Here is a 17,053-nt window from a genome sequence, read left to right as displayed (position 1 = left end):
CTGTGTACATTTGCAAATACTGTGCCAGATCATATGTGAAGAATGTAACAAAGTTGCAGAATCATCTGGCCAAGTGCATAAAGTCCCCTCTGCGCTCACAACAAGCAACCTCTGACAAAAGTACTTCTACTTCTATTCAAGGTGAAAATTATGAATCAGATACCTTATCGATAGCAACAGCTCATGTTCTTGGAATCAGAAGTTTTTTTGACTCAATGGAGGAAGGTAGTAAGAGAAATGCTGTTGAATGTCTTGCTCGAGCTGTGTATGCAACTGGTTCACCTCTGATGCGCACAGGCAATGTGTATTGGAAGAGATTTCTTAATGTTCTTTGCCCAGCATACACCCCTCCAAGCAGACATGATATATCTACTCATTTGCTGGATGCAGAGTTCACAACAATGGATACACTCTACAAGAGAGCCAAAGAAATGGTTAGGTATGTGAAGGGTCATCAAGTTATAGCAGCAATCTACCTCACCAAGCAAAGTGAGAAGAATAAGAGCATCACATTGAAACTGCCCAGCAACACCCGTTGGGGTGTTGTTGTCATTATGTTTGACAGCCTCCTGGAGGGGAAGGAGTCTCTCCAAGAAATGGCCATATCACAGTCTGCCGATATGGACAGCCCCATCAAGACGATCCTCCTGGATGATGTATTTAAGGAGAGAGTGGTAAGCAGCCTGAAACTCCTGAAACCTACAGCAGTAGCCATTGTACGGATTGAGGGAGACAATGCCATCCTGTCTGATGTTCAGACTCTGCTTGCAGATGTAAGAGAAGAAATCTGTACCACCCTGCCCACTTCACTGTTGCTCCAAGCAGAGTAAACTTCAATTCTGAAATACATCAAAAAACGTTAAGACTTCTGCCGAAGCCCATACACGCCGCAACGTACATGTTGGACCCCAAGCATCCTGGCAAGAGCATCCAGTCTGGTGCAGAGATCAACAATGCCTATGGTGTCATCACTAACGTGTCTCGCCACCTTGGCCTGGATGAGGGCAAGGTTCTTGGCAGTCTGGCGAAGTACACTTCCAAGCAAGGGCTTTGGGATGGAGATGCAATATGGCATCTATCGTCCCAACATATCTCATCAGCCACCTGGTGGAAGGGACTTTGTGGATCTAAGGCTCTTTCTCTTTTTCATCCTCCAAATCCCACCAACATCAGACGCCTCAGAGCGCAACTGGTCCTTGTTTGGGAAAACACACACCAAAGCACGCAACAGGTTGACCAATACAAGGATTGAAAAATTGGTGGAAATCCAGACAAAGTTTAGGCTCTTTGAGCCTGACAACGAGCCATCCTCAACCAGGTTGGAAAGTGACAGTGAAGATGAGGCCTCAGAGTCTGATGTTCAAGTGGTGGACATTGAGGAGGTCCAGGGAGAAGACATGGAAGCCTGAGAGGATAACAACTAAAGCTTTAGTTTCTAGACTATCATTTTACAGATGTATGTTGAAAACATTTTTGGGAGATGCGAAGGATCATTGGGGATCATTCAATGTTCCCTTTCTTTTGTTGTTCAGTGAAATCACCCCATGTGAAGAGTCAACTCATTTAATTAAAGTTCAATTCGTAACTAAATTGTTATTTTTATTTTTCTATTGGAAGAATTTAATCATTTGCAATTATGTCTACTTATGATAAGGTAAAAGGTTTATATTTGTCTCCATATGATATGGTAAATATATCCAATGCAAAAAAACATTTAAATAGTAGTAATATTAATTTGCATAGATTTCCATTAATTTCCATATATTTTTGTTAATTCCCACGGAAAGTTTCCACCTAACAGTCACTGGTCAGTTTAAAGTTGACATACTGTTGACCCACTTTATATGTACAGTATTGTGTAGCTAACTCTAATATATCTACTGCTATACATATCATTCCTAGTACATATAGTGCAAATTCATCCGGTGTAGATACGTAAAGATAGCATTTGGATTACTGTTACAGTGCTATTTGAACTGTTAACTGGATTCGTTCCTTGTTGTTCTTTCTATTTTTTAGTTGATTATGTGTGTACCTGTTTGACATTTTACTGCATTGTTAGCAGCTAGTAACACAATCATTTCGCTGCACCCGCTATAACATCTGCTAAACTGTGTACGTGACCAAATTCTTTCAGATCTACCAGTGTATGGGGTATTACAGGAAGTGTCAACGAGTGGGGGCTGGAGGTAATGTGCAGGATATTGTGTAGAGGTAGGGAGTTGATTTTGGGCCTAAATCCTCTACTACACTACACAGGACTAAATGGGATTAGTTCCTCTCTTTGATAATAATTAATTAGGCAACACAGACTCAAGAAGTGGAGTAGAAAAAGGGTTGAGTGGGTGTTGGCTGTCTTTAGTGAGTGTGTATTTAGCCGTTTAGCTAATCTAATAGAGCCAGTGTATGGGGACGCTCTAACACTAACACAGTGGGACGAACAGACAATGAGGGGGCTAGAGGAGCTAAGTGGGGCTGAGTGAATAGCTAGCTATTGTACCGAGGCATTCCACAGCACACAGAGACAATGGAGATGCCATGACAACCAACTCTGACCCTCCCCTCCCTCAGGTGGTCTGCCTGTATGTTTGGAAGCCCCAGGTCAGACAATATTAGCAGCCAGCCTGCCAAACTATTACCCCTCAATCTGTATCCATCCACCCCTCATCCCAACCACACCACCCTCATTCCCCCCTACACACACTCACACGCAATCACATACACTACACCCACAAAGGGTTACATGGCAAGGCTACCAGTTCTACAAAAAGCCTACACAACCACACTCCTCTTCCACTGACACCACACCAACCCCCACTGTGACTCAACCATCGCTGGACCCTAAGGACAATGACAACTCTCTCTCTCCCTCTAGATCTTTCTGTTATACTCTCCCTCTCTTTCTCCCTCTCCCATCCTTCAGCTGTCCCAGGAGTTAGGGGTGGAATGGGATAGCCCCTTCCCTAAAGGGGTCGGTAAACTAGAGACCCTGCCCTGTTGTTCTCACACAAAGACGCACACAGTCCCACACATGCATGAATACATACGTCCACGCACAAACCCATTTTCCTCTGTGTAAAACCAGTGGGCCACTCAGAGCTTTAGTATAACGGGATGCTTGGCCTTGGATTTACTTCAGTGCATTCCATGTAAAAAGTCCCATGAGCACTAACGTGAAGTTCATAGAAGCACATCAAACTTGGTGTAAAATGAAAGCTAAGAGTCTATATGTTTTAGAAATTAAGGCATATATCATTTTTTTCCAAATTTGATGTTCAAAAAATTGGGAATAGATGAATGCTTTGATTTCTGGTCAAACAGATGGAAAAGAGGTCTTAAAAAACATCTAGCAGACAAAATCTTCAAAGGTATTAGAAATACATCAAAACTAGGCTTGGGCGATAAACCGTTTATTCCGTATACCGGGGTATTTCAAAATACTGACTGTATGATTTTCAATACTGTAAAAAAAACATTAAAAAAAACATACAGCACCAGTGAAACATTTGGAAACACCAACTCATTCAATGTTTTTATTTATTTTTACTATTTTTTACATTGTAGAATAATAGTGAAGACAAACTATGAGATAACACATATGGAATCATGTAGTAACCAAAAAAGTGTTAAACAAATCAACATTTATTTTATATTTGAGATTTTTCAAAGTATCAACCCTTTGCCTTGGTGACAGCTTTGCACACTCTTGCGCATTCTCTCAACCAGCTTCTTGAGGTAGTCACCTGGAATCCATTTCAATTAACAGGTGTGCCTTGTGTGGTGGCATTTTTCTGCTTTAACAAATGAGGAGAGTTACAAACTACACACCAGTCAGAGTTACACTTAAACTACATATTTTTTTATTAAGAGCTTTGCAATAGCCCTTTTTGACCTTCAATGATGCGCTATCTCTAATGAACCATTGAAAAGTCCCACCAGAAAAGTACAAAGATCTGTTATAGCCAAAATACATCCCTCTCAACTTACATGACGATCCACAGATCTGAGGAACTGTTCACAAAGAAATACTTTTTCTTGAGAAAGGAGTATCCCTTAGCCAGATAACATTCACTATAAATTATCGTTCAGTTTGGTCCCTCAGACGAGGTTCTAATCTCGTTCCTGGTACTTCATAGCACAGAACCATTACCCTCATCCAATCTGGAATGCTCTTTAGGTTTTATCACCCAAAGACATTGTAAATCTCCTCTGTCAGTGCTATCTCATTGAGGCCCATCCTCAGTGGAACACACACACAGTACTCTATTCTGTCGAATGTAACAACTATTACAATGCAATACAAACATTATAACATAATCTTGCAATTTTCCACGACACTTGTTAAAAGTTTATTTGTGGAATTTCTTTCCTTCTTGCATTTGAGGCAATCAGTTGTGTTGTGACCAGGTGGGGTTCGTATACATAAGAAAGTCCGACAGTCCGTCATTACTTTAAGACATGAAGGTCAATCAATCTGGAAAATTTCAAGGACTTGGAAAGTGGCCTCAAGTGCAGCTGCGAAAACCATCAAGTGCTATGATGAAACTGGCTCTCATGAGATCCGCCACAGGAAAGGAAGCCCCAGAGTTAACTCTGCTGCAGAGGATAAGTTCATTAGAGTTACCAGCCTCAGAAATTGCAGCCCAAATAAATGCTTCACAGAGTTCTAGTAACAGACACATCTCAACGTCAACTGTTCGGAGAAGACTGCGTGAATCAGGCTTTCATGGTCGAATTGCTGCAAAGAAACCACTACTAAAGGACACCAATAATATGAAGAGACTTGCTTGGGCCAAGAAACACGGGCAATTGACATTAGACCGGTGGAAATCTGTCCTTTGGTCTGATGAGTCCCAAATTGAGATTTTTGGTTCCAACCGCCATGTCTTTGTGAGATGCAGAGTAGGTGAATGGATGATCTCCGCATGTGTGGTTCCCACCGTGAAGCATGGAGGAGGAGGTGTGATGTGTGGGGGTTCTGTGCTGGAAGGAAAAGCAGACAACAGTGTGCAAATCTGTCATCAAGGTAAAGGGTGGCTACTTTGAAGAATCTCTCATAAAATGTATTTTGATTTGTTTAACACTTTTTTGGTTACTATATGATTCCATATGTGTTATTTTATAGTTTTGATGTCTTCACTATTATTCTACAATGTAGAAAATAACCCTGTCCAAACTTTTTGAGTGGTACTGTATATATTACATGTTTTTTGGGGGGGGAACCCCTGCCTTGTGGGGGCTGCGCAGTGCGTTGTACGCCATTAATATTAACTAACTATAAGTTAAACCTACAATATGTAACTTTCTGTGCAACCTGACCAAATTCACATGGAAATGTGTCATTATCGTTTAAAGCCAATCTAGGAAGCGATAGATCTGTTCTAGGTGCTCTATTTCTACGCTTCCTGTTCTTAAGTTTAGTTTTAGTTCGTGTCTTTTACTTTCGGTTTTGTACACCAGCTTCAAACAGCTGAAAATACAATATTTTTGGTTATGTAAAAGATATTTCACAGCAGTTTAGATGGTACAATGATTCTCTACACAATGACTATTTGTTTTGTCACATAAAATACAATTTGGTGAACTATTAGAATTTTATCAATCAGGAAATGGAGACGCAATTCTGCATATTGCACTTTTAATTCTAACTATAAGAAATCTAAGATGTGTCATAAATGACTTTCAGCTCAGGACTCCAGCTATGCATTTGGTTTGCTAACTTTCTAGCTGAGTAGCTAGATGTCAAGATCAAGTATGAAAATCTAGATACCGCCCAACCCTAATCAAAACACAATCATTTTGAAGTAAAGACCCCTGCCAACTAATATCAACATTCAAATTAAGTTTTGCAGAAATTATTTGCCTTCTCTAAGTTTAAGAAATATTACCAACTGTTTTGTAATTCTGTTACCAAAAACCCACATACCGTTAAGATATTTTCTGTCCCTCGTGAGGATAATGTAAGCTCACAGAAAAAAGAAGTGAACGTAGACCTACCAATAAGTTATAGTGTTTTTACTGATAACAATTTGGTTTATAACTTATTAAGTGACTAAAATGTGTCATTCTGTTACCTAATTGATAGCAGAATGACCAATAAATCTGTAACAGAATGACTGCAACTGAATTGGCTACAATGGGAATTCATAGTAGTGACAAACCACAGTTGGGTCACCTGCTACTGTCCTCCCTTCCACTGACATACTGTTATGTTCAGCTCATAACGGTTTTCTTTCTGTTGCAGGGTGGTCAAAGCAAGAGTATGAAAACTGTCTGGACAACACCTTCCTCTCTCTCTCCCTGTCTCTCTTCTCTCTCTCTCCAGTTAATGTCACCTCTCCCAGCTCTTAGTGACAGCCACCAATGAGTCCCCTCTCTTTCCATTTACTGATAAACAGCCCTCTCACCCACTGAGCACCGACCGACACGGGACATCCATGGACGTTGAAAGGTCGTTGAAATTTGGTCAGTCCAAATCTGAACCAATCACAGACGTCTGTTTCATAAGTTTGATAGTAAAGTACAGTACAGTACAGAACAGTACAGTAAAGAAAAGTAGAGTAGAGTTTAGTACAGTAGAGAATACTAGAGTAGAGTACAGTATAATTTACTGTATTGTACTGTACTGAACTAAATTATACAGTACATTACTGAATTATACTGTAGTGTACTGTGCTGTACTGTAATGAACTTTACTCTACTGTGCTGTGATGTCCAAACATGTGAAACATAGACGTCTATGATTGGCACATGTTTGGTCCAATCCGGAACATTTGGTCTTGTCTGGGGCGGAGATCGTTAGAGTACTAGCCAGTGTGCAGAATAATACCCAAACATGCCAAAGTGGAAATTAAATATTTCTACCATTGTGTACCTATTCAGGATACATCACCATGTAGAGAATGACATTCATAATTATGCATTTCTGTGTAGTACATACACTACGTGACCAAAAATATCTGGACACCTGCTCGTAGAACATCTCATTCCAAAATCATGGGCATTAATATGGAGTTGGTCCCCCCCTTTGCTGCTATAACAGCCTCCATTCTTCTGGGAAGGCTTTCCACTAGATGTTGGAACATTGCTGCGGGGACTTGCTTCCATTCAGCCACAAGGGCATTAGTGAGGGTGGGGACTGATGTTGGCCGTTTAGGCCTGGCTCGCAGTCGGTGTTCCAATTCATCCTAAAGGTGTTCGATGGGGTTGAGGTCAGGGTTCTATGCAGGCCAATCAAATTCTTCCTCACCGATCTAGAAAAAACATTTCTGTATGGACCTTGCTTTGTGAACAGGAGCATTGTCAAGCTGAAACAGGAAAGGGCCTTCCCCAAACTGTTGCCACAAAGTTGGAAGCACAGAATCGTCTAGAATGTCATTGTATGCTGTAGTGTTAAGATTTTCCTTCACTGGAACTAAGGGGCCTAGTCCAAATCATGAAAAACAGCCCCAGACCATTATTCCTCCTCCACCAAACTTTACAGTTGTCACTATGTATTCTGGCAGGTAGCGTTCTACTGGCATCCGCCAAACCCAGATTCATCTGTCGGACTGACAAATTGTGAAGCGTGATTCATCACTCCAGACAAGTGTTCCACTTCTCTAGAGTCCAATGGCGGCGAGCTTTACACCATTTCAGCAGACACTTGGCATTGCGCATGGTGACCTTAGGCTTGTGTGCGACTACTTGTCCATGGAAACCTATTTCACTGACATTGCTTCCAGAGGCAGTTTGGAACTCGGTAGTGAGTGTTGCAACCGAGGACAGACAATTTTTAAGCGCTACACACTTCAGCAATCAGTGGTCCAGTTCTGTGAGCTTGTGTGGCCTACCCCTTCGCAACTGAGTCGTTGTTGCTCCTTGACGTTTCCACATACAACTGCACTTACAGTTGACCAGGGCAGAAACTTGACGAACTGACTTGTTGGAAAGATGTCATCCTATGACGGTGCCACATTGAAAGTCACTAAGCTCTTCAGTGAGGTCGTTCTACTGCCAATGTTTGACTGTGGAGATTGCATGGCTGTGCACTCGATTTTATACACTTGTCGGCAATGGGTGTGGCTGAAATAGCCGAATCCACTAATTTGACGGGGTTTCCACATACTTTTGTATATATATAACAAGTGACATCAATAAGGGATCATAGCTTTCACCAGGTTTCAACTGATCAGTCAGTGTCTTGGAAAGAGCAGGCATTCATAATGTTTTGCATGCTCAGTGTACACACTGCATTTAGACATCAATACAAAATTGAGGGCTTGAAAAAGAATGAATCAGCAGGTTGACACAACAACAACAGACAGATGAGTGTGTGAAACCCACAGCTGTTCCCAGGTCGAGGGATATCTCTAACACTATGAGATACCACTACAGGACTGAGATAGCAACAAAAGAGGGTGGAGAGCACACACGCACGCGCGTGCGCACACACGCACACACACACACACACACACACACACACACACACACACACACACACACACACACACACACACACACACACACACACACACACACACACACACACACAAACAAAGGTCAAACCCAGACTGTGAAACAATAAGCAGAACACAACACCGGCAAATCAGGATAGGACTGTATCTGAACACAACAGTTACATGTAAAGTCATGCTATGGTTACATCAAGCCAGCCAGCATCCCCGTTTGGCGAAAACATTTGCAGCAACCCCACCCTTAAACTACTTCCCATGGCTATGACCCACTCCCTCCCTCGCTTTGTGTCTGCAGAGAACGAGAGAGGATGTGACCACATACAGAAACCCAGGAAGACAAAGACAGAAGGCTTAGGCACACACACACAAACACACACCTGCCTACACACACACACACACACACACACGGGCCGACAGAGTTAGGAGCCAGGGCTTGGGGTAGTATAGAGTAGAGTTGACCTGTGCCACTTTCTCCCCTGACTGACAGCAGCTCCATTTTCTCTATAGCTAGGCAGCTACATGCACAGTGCAGAAATGTATCACTGAACTAGAGGTCGACCGATAATGATTTTTCAACGCCAATACCAATACCGATTATTGGAGGACCAAAAAAAAGCCGATACCAATTAATCGGCCGATTAAAAAAAAATGTTTTTGAAATAATGACAATTACAACAATACTGAATGAACACTTATTTAAACTTAATATAATACATCAATAAATTCAATTTAGCCTCAAATAAATAATGAAACATGTTCAATTTGGTTTAAATAATGCAAAAACAAAGTGTTGTAGAAGAAAGTAAAAGTGCAATATGTGCCATGTAAAAAAGCTAACGTTTAAGTTCCTTGCTCAGAACATGAGAACATATGAAAGCTGGTGGTTCCTTTAAACATGAGTCTTCAATATTCCCAGGTAAGAAGTTTTAGGTTGAAGTTGTTATAGGAATTATAGGACTATTTCTCTCTATACGATTTGTATTTCATATACTTTTGACTATTGGATGTTCTTATAGGCACTTTAGTATTGCCAGTGTAACAGTATAGCTTCCGTCCCTCTCCTCGCCCCTACCTGGGCTCAAACCAGGAACACATCGACAACAGCCACCCTTGAAGCAGCATTACCCATGCAGAGCAAGGAACAACCACTCCAAGTCTGAAACGCTATTAGCGCACACCCTGCTAACTAGCTAGCCATTTCACATTGGTTACACCAGCCTAATCTCGGGAGTTGATAGGCTTGAAGTCATAAACAGCTCAATGCTTGAAGCACAGCGAAGAGCTGCTGGCAAAACGCACGAAAGTGCTGTTTGAATGAATGCTTACAAGCCTGCTGGTGCCTACCACCGCTCAGTCAGACTGCTCTAGCAAATCATAGACTTAATTATAACATAATAACACACAGAAATACGAGCCTTAGGTCATTAATATGGCCGAATCCGGAAACTATCATCTCGAAAACAAGACGTTTATTCTTTCAGTGAAATACGGAACCGTTCCTTATTTGATCTAACGGGTGGCATCCCTAAGTCGAAATATTCATCCCCCGTTTGGCGAAGTTGGCTGTCTTTGTTAGGAAGAAATAGTCTTCACAGTTCGCAACGAGTCATGTTAGCAGGCAATATTAACTAAATATGCAGGTTTAAAAATACATACTTGTGTATTGATTTTAAGAAAAGCATTGATGTTTATGGTTAGGTACACATTGGAGCAAAGACAGTCCTTTTTCGCGAATACGCACCGCATCGATTATATGCATATAACCACACGCTAAATAAACTAGTAATATCATCAACCATGTGTAGTTAACTAGTGATTATGATTGATTGATTGTTTTTTATAAGATAAGTTTAGTGCTAGCTAGCAACTTACCTTGGCTTACTGCATTCGCGTAACAGGCAGTCTCCTCGTGGAGTGCAATGTAATCAGGTGGTTGGAGCGTTGGACTAGTTAACTGTAAGGTTGCAAGATTGAATCCCTGAGCTGACAAGGTAAAAATCTGTCATTCTGCCCCTGAACAAGGCAGTTAACCTACTGTTCCTAGGCCGTCATTGAAAATAAGAATGTGTTCTTAACTGACTTGCCTAGTTAAATAAAGATTAAATAAAGGTGTAAAAAATAATAATAATAATACATTTTTTTAAATTGGCCAAATCAGTGTCCAAAAATACAGATTTCCGGTTGTTATGAAAACTTGAAATCGGCCCTAATTAATCGGCCATTCCGATTAATCGGCCGACCTCTACGCTGAACTGTTTCCTATACACTGACACGGACACACAATCACACATACACACAATCACACACACAGGTTTACCAACTCCTTAACGGGGTAAATACAGCCCCTGGTTACGCTAAACAAAGACAGGCGTATAAAGGAAGTGAGAAAGCGAGAGAGAAAGTGAGAGAGAAAGGGACAAAGGGAATGTTGAGCAACCCAAGAGGCATCCATGACAGTAACAAACTGAAGAAAAGAGACCCACAGAGGCACAGGCGGACAGACAGACAGTACACAGAGGCACAGGCGGACAGACAGACAGTACACAGAGGCAGAATGTGGTCCAGTCATAACACACTGCTACACAGCCATATTTACCTTTACCTCCGACACAACCGCACAGATAAAGCATCTTGCTAATAACTGTGTTATAGACAATGGAATACCTCTAGTTACATGTCAAACTTCAATGTGTAGCAGCTTTTTTCATCTGAGATGGATATCAAGTACCAAACACATGTATGCCTATGCATTATGCAACCATCTCTTGTCAAGTGCTGGCTGAGTCAGCGGTTTATAGGGATGTAACGATTCACAGATAGGCAAGGGAAGGTTGCACAATATATTTCCACAAAACGAACAACTTAGGTTGATGATATTCCATCTAAACAGTATTTATGCAAAAGTTGATCATTAAAAAAAAGTATACACTTCATTTATCAAAAACGCAACAATACATTTTCGCTTTGACGTCAAAAGAAGAACTGGTGGTGGTGGCAGTGCACTGTTTGGATCTAAATGCCAGAAGCTGAATGGGAAGAAAGTCCTACCGCTTCGGGCAGACTGGGTCAGGGAGCTTCAGTCATATGCAGGCCTCACTTTTACAATTACCACGGCTACAAAACAGTGGAAGAGTGGATTCAACATGAAGCTGAGGCCAATTTAAAAAAATCTTTGACCTTTCCTGATCTTGCACATCTGCGCGGCATCTTCAGCGTTCAAATACTAAAATGGTTTGTGTGATATTATGCTTTATTCGTTGAGTGACAAACTATGTAACTTGCTAGGTTATTGATATCTATGCACTGTTGAAAATTGTGTTTTACGGGAAAAAAAGTAAGCTACCTGCTGAACGGGGCTTACAATAGATATTATTTAGATTGTTCAGGTTCACCATCAGCAATAGTTTTGGTAGTTTTGCTTTAAACAATCAGTGTACTGTATATGGTCACTTTTAGAGAGGCTTACTGGATGGCAGAAGCAAGAGGAGAAGACCATTCGTTTTTGAGATGGGGGTGAAATCCAAAGTTGTTCTATATATTCCTTGGCGATAAATATTGATACATTACTAGCTCAAATACTTAATCTGCAAAAATGACAAGTGAATTGGTGGGTGATGGTGATTTCAGAACCAAAGTGGGGAGACAAAAACAATCTGCTACATTGCCTCCCCACCCCACCCCCCTAATCTGATAGTGGGGTGGTAGATGCCTAGTCTCCCTTATGGCTCAGCTCAGGTGTCTACATCTCTCTTTCTCTCTCGCTTCCATTAGCACCAAGCAGACGGGCATTTCACTGGGTATCATCATACTACCCTCTCTACATGCAGACCCTCAGCACATCCGGGTACATGCTAAATAAACATCCAAACATAAACACACACTAAACTAAAGCAGAGCAACTAGCTCCAGACATAGTCCTACTCCCAACCACAACTATGCTCTCATCGTAGCCTGAGCCAAACTCTAGTCTTCTAATGGCTATACCTGGTACAGGCCAAGCCAATCAAAGACCACATTATCCTGGGTTTTGATTGAGGGCTCAGCTCAAGTCCCCTCCTCCTATGGAAGCCTGTATTAGTCTGTGCTCACAGGCAGAGGGGTTTTGAAAGGACACTTCATCATAATCACTACACGTGTTGTTTCCTAAACATGAAGACAGTCAGTCTATGAGACTGACTATGCATATCTACACTATGGCTGTGTTTACTTAGCCACGTTGGTTCAGAAGGAAACCTTCTGTCACTGTTCCAGGGTCAGATCTATTTGCCCAAGGCCTGACCTCTACTATTATGGGCTAAACTGCCCAGCAGGCCTGGGATCTGTGTCTGAATGCAGAGTGGGGCCATGTGGCACTGTGGCAGGCCCGGAGTGACAGACATCTACTGGATGTTTATGTTAGTCAGCTGCAGGTGTGTGTGTCTGCCAGACTAGTACTGCAAGGCAGGTGTATGCTGAGTCAGTGTGTGACTACAGTGTGTCCCTACCTCTCACTGCTGTGTTTGTCACCATAACGTTATGTTTCCAACGTAGGTCAGAGTTACGGCTGCACCTATCAGAGACACCTCCCTGGTCCAGACTCTCCTGTCCCAGACTACTTCTCTCCGCGTCCATCTACACCACCGTTTCTGTCCCTATTCTGTCAAGCTCTGGCCCGTTTCTCTCCAATACTAATTTAATCCAAAACAGCCAGCCCCCCCACATTCAACCAAGGAGGAAATGAACAGACCACACACACAGACACACACAAACGTATACACACACTGTCAAAACAAACACAAATACACACACACGTTGATAGGGACAAAGCTAATAGGAGTCTGTGACCGGATTAGCATGTGGCCTGTACAGCAGGACAATTTTGACTAAAGTGTTTGTGCTTAATTTCCTGCAAATCTCAGCCACACACACACCACCCCTCATTTCCTTTGATTCCTTTCTCCATTGAATGGGCTGAAGGGATGGCCCTGACTGCACTGGATAAGGGATGTGTCCCTGTAATTAAATTCATCTGGAGGAGAAACTATTCCGTGTGGTTAGACTAGCAGGCAGTTAGGATCAGCCCTGGCCCATGATCCACTCCTCCTTAATGGAACAATGCCAAGAACTAGGTCTATTCCATGGGAAATATACGTTTTCTGTATCCCTGCTTGGATGATATATTTTCCTCAAATATCTCAACATGAAGTCATGTTTAACTATGTGTTAGTGGACTTTTGATTGGTTGGTTTGACACTAGAAACCTATGAGTAAACTACCCCGTAGTCTTTACAGCCATAGAAGCTCTGCTCATCACCTAATGGGTTGGCCATATCATCCCCAAGTAGCCGTCTCTAGACTTGACAGTTCATGCAGCTTTTGTATTCTGATCACGTCATGTGTCTACACCTAGGATAATCAAATCAAACTTTATTTGCCACATGCGCCGAAAACAACAAGCCCTTAACCAACAGTTCAGTTCAAGGGTATCGTGTCTAGACTTGGCAGCTCATGCAACTTTTGTATTCTGATCATGGAGTGTCTGGATTCCCTTTTCCCGCGCTATATTTAAATGCCAGTATGCGAGTATAAATCTGATAATAACAAAACAACAACTTGATGGCAGTAGCCAACTGCTGTAGCTAACTAGCCAGCTAGCCTCTGTAACTAGCCAACTGAAGGGATTGCAAAAAGGTTAGCATAACTCTAGCCAAACAAAAAATAGTTTTCCTAATAAGCTAGCTGGCTAGCATTTATGTAGCCAGCAAACACGTTCCTCACCGGCTAGGAACGCATTTCCTCCAATGTTTAATGAAAAAAAGGTGCCTCTCGCTCCCAAAACACATATTTTATGAAGACTTGTGGGCGAAGTGAGGATGACGGCGCCCGCTGTATGTGCTTTCAGTAGCCTGACAGAGTCCAGACTGAGAAGAAACCCGCACACAATGCATCCCTGACCACCTCCTGAAGGGGTCAGCCAGATCTGAACACAATTCAATTTTCTATTCCAATTTAAGGGCCTTTATTGGAATGGGAAACATGTTTACATTGCCAAAGAAAGTGAAATAGATCATAAACAAAAGTGAAACAAGCCCAAAAAAAATAAACAGTAAACATTACACTTACAAAAGTTCCAAATTAATAAAGCCATTTAAAATGTCATATTATGTCTATATACAGTGTTGTAATGATGTGCAAATAGTTAAAGTACAAAAGGGGGAAAAAAATAAACATAATAACAAATAAACATAATGCTGTTTGTTCTTCACTGGTTGACCTCCTCTTGTGGCAACAGGTCATAAATATTGCACACTGTGATATTTCACCGAATAGATATGGGAGTTTATCAAAATTGGATTTGTTTCAAATTCTTTGTGGGTCTGTGTAATCTGAGGGAACTATGTGTCTCTAATATGGTCATACATTTGGCCGGAAGTTAGGAAGTGCAGCTCAGTTTCCATCTCATTTTGTGGGCAGTGTGCACATAGCCTGTCTTCTTTTCCATGCCAAGTCTGCCTTTGGGGGCCTTTCTCAATAGCAAGGCTATGCTCACTGAGTCTGTACATAGTCAACGATTTCCTTAATTTTGGATCAGTCACGGTGGTCAGGTATTCTGCCACTGTGTACTCTCTGTTTAGGGCCAAATAGCATTCTGGTTTGCTCTGTTTATTTTGTCAATTATTTCCAATGTGTCAAGTAATTATCTTTTTCCTTTCTCATGATTTGGTTGGGTCTAAGTGTTGCTGTCCTGGGGCTGGGTCTGTTTGTGTTTGTGAACAGAGCCCCAGGACCAGCTAGCTTATGGGGCTCTTCTCCAGGTTCATTTCTCTGTAGGTGATGGATTTGTTATGGAAGGTTTGGGAATCGCTTCCTTTTAGCTGGTTGTAGAGTTTAACGTCTCTTTTCTGAATTTTCATAATTAGCGGGTATCGGCCTAATTCCGCTCTGCATGCATTACTTGGTGTTTTACATTGTACACAGAGGATATTTTTGAAGAATTCTGCATCCAGTCTCAATTTGGTGTTTGTCCCATTTTGTGAATTCTTGGAGCGAACCCCAGGCCTCACAACCATAAAGGGCAATGGGTTCAATAACTGTTTCAAGTATTTTTAGATCCTAATTGGTATGTCGAATTTTATTCTGATAGCAGAAGTTGCATGTATGTGTCAAGTGTAGACACGATTCTTGGGACATCTCTACCCTAAATCCCAACCATAACCGTAACTCCTATGGTGGTTAAGGTAACGGTTACATTTAGGGTTAAGGTTAGGGGTTAAGGTTAGGATTTGGGGTAGGGACGTCCCAGTGGTCATGTCTACACTTGACACTTAGACGCGACTTCTGCTATCAGAATACGAAGATCGCATTGTATATTGAATTAAACTCAGTACTGCTAGTCAAGCGGACACATATCATTAAACTGGGAAAGAAGAGATCTGCCAAAGCCATCAGAACCACACAGCATTACGTCACTGGAAAACTGTGAGATCAATTCAAAAAACGAATTGGACCAAGCCGAACACAAAGGCTAGACTATGTTTGTAGAGGTAGCCTGAGCGGCAAATTTAGGCACTGAACCCAAAATTGTGTCACCGCATGATAAACAGTGCAACGATATTATAGTACATTGTTTACAGTCGAACTGACATTGCTAACACCAGTAACATTTTTGCCAGTTTACACAAATGTTACAGAATCGCTTCTGACACGAATCACAACAGCTTTGTAGATGCATTGTGCGCTAACGTTACTTTGTATACATTTTTGGAAGCTGTCTGGCTAAATTATCTTCGAGTTGTCATCGGCAAGGAATAGCTAGCTAAATTAGCTTTTAGCCAACCGTTGGAAGACACATATGCACACACACATTTAATAAAATACAGAAATTAATTTAAACCTTCAATACACATTGAAATTAAGAATAAAACAAAAACCACTACATGTCGACATTGTCCATCAAATGTAAACTACACATTATGCTGGAATTTAAAGTATTAGCAAAACAGGGATAGCTAGCTATAATATTAGCTGGTGCCGGAGATTTTTACATAAACGTGCCAACTAATATTCCAACATCAGTGAACACACTTGCTTATTATTACTCACCTGCCCTATACAGCGCGGGGTACACATCTTGTTACGGTGGTCAAAAATACCCTTTCAGAATGTAGCCCACTTTTCCAGTTCCGGACGTTCTCTTGTAGAATCTACTTAAAAAGACCGTGGGGACAGTACGTGTGACCCAGTCTTCCCCGTCTCTCTCGTTCTCTCCCCCTCTCTCCTCCCACTGTATTTACCGTGATGGCGTTACTTGCTACAGGCAGCTGCTGAACCACTCATTGCACAGACAAAAGCCACTATTTAACCTTTGAGTCACTAGAGCGTGACTCAAAGCAAGTAAGATGTAGAGGTACTGTGTAATAAATCACTATGAAGCGTTATAAACAGTTAATACGACAAAAGAAGATACGATACTGTGACAATGACACATTTCATTTATAATATTGTCTTTTCTCATTTATTTCTCACTTCCGTTTTAGTCACATTGTTCTAGGTTCATATAGATTCCGTTCATAACAGTTGGTCAATAAACTGTTATATTAGGGATTAGAAATGTCCTA

The 17,053-nt window shown here is 41.5% G+C and overlaps 1 protein-coding gene across 2 annotated transcripts in view; it reads right to left on the bottom strand.

Annotated features, from left to right (window-relative positions):
* Positions 1 to 16,802, bottom strand: part of LOC139411006 (serine incorporator 5) — a 53,815-nt gene extending 37,013 nt beyond the window's left edge. Inside the window, exon 1 of one of the 2 annotated variants that reach the window (XM_071156774.1) lies at positions 16,539 to 16,802. In XM_071156774.1, coding sequence (XP_071012875.1) covers positions 16,539 to 16,565 — 27 coding nt within the window. In that variant the 5' untranslated portion in view covers positions 16,566 to 16,802. The remainder of the gene's footprint in view (positions 1 to 16,538) is intronic. The other variant, XM_071156775.1, reaches the window with a different exon arrangement.
* Positions 16,803 to 17,053: the final 251 nt, after the last annotated feature.

The sequence above is a fragment of the Oncorhynchus clarkii genome, chromosome 6, assembly GCF_045791955.1.
Source record: "Oncorhynchus clarkii lewisi isolate Uvic-CL-2024 chromosome 6, UVic_Ocla_1.0, whole genome shotgun sequence".
Taxonomy (NCBI): domain Eukaryota; kingdom Metazoa; phylum Chordata; class Actinopteri; order Salmoniformes; family Salmonidae; genus Oncorhynchus; species Oncorhynchus clarkii.
Note: the sequence above shows the minus strand (reverse complement) of the source record. Positions and strands in the feature narration are given on the sequence as shown.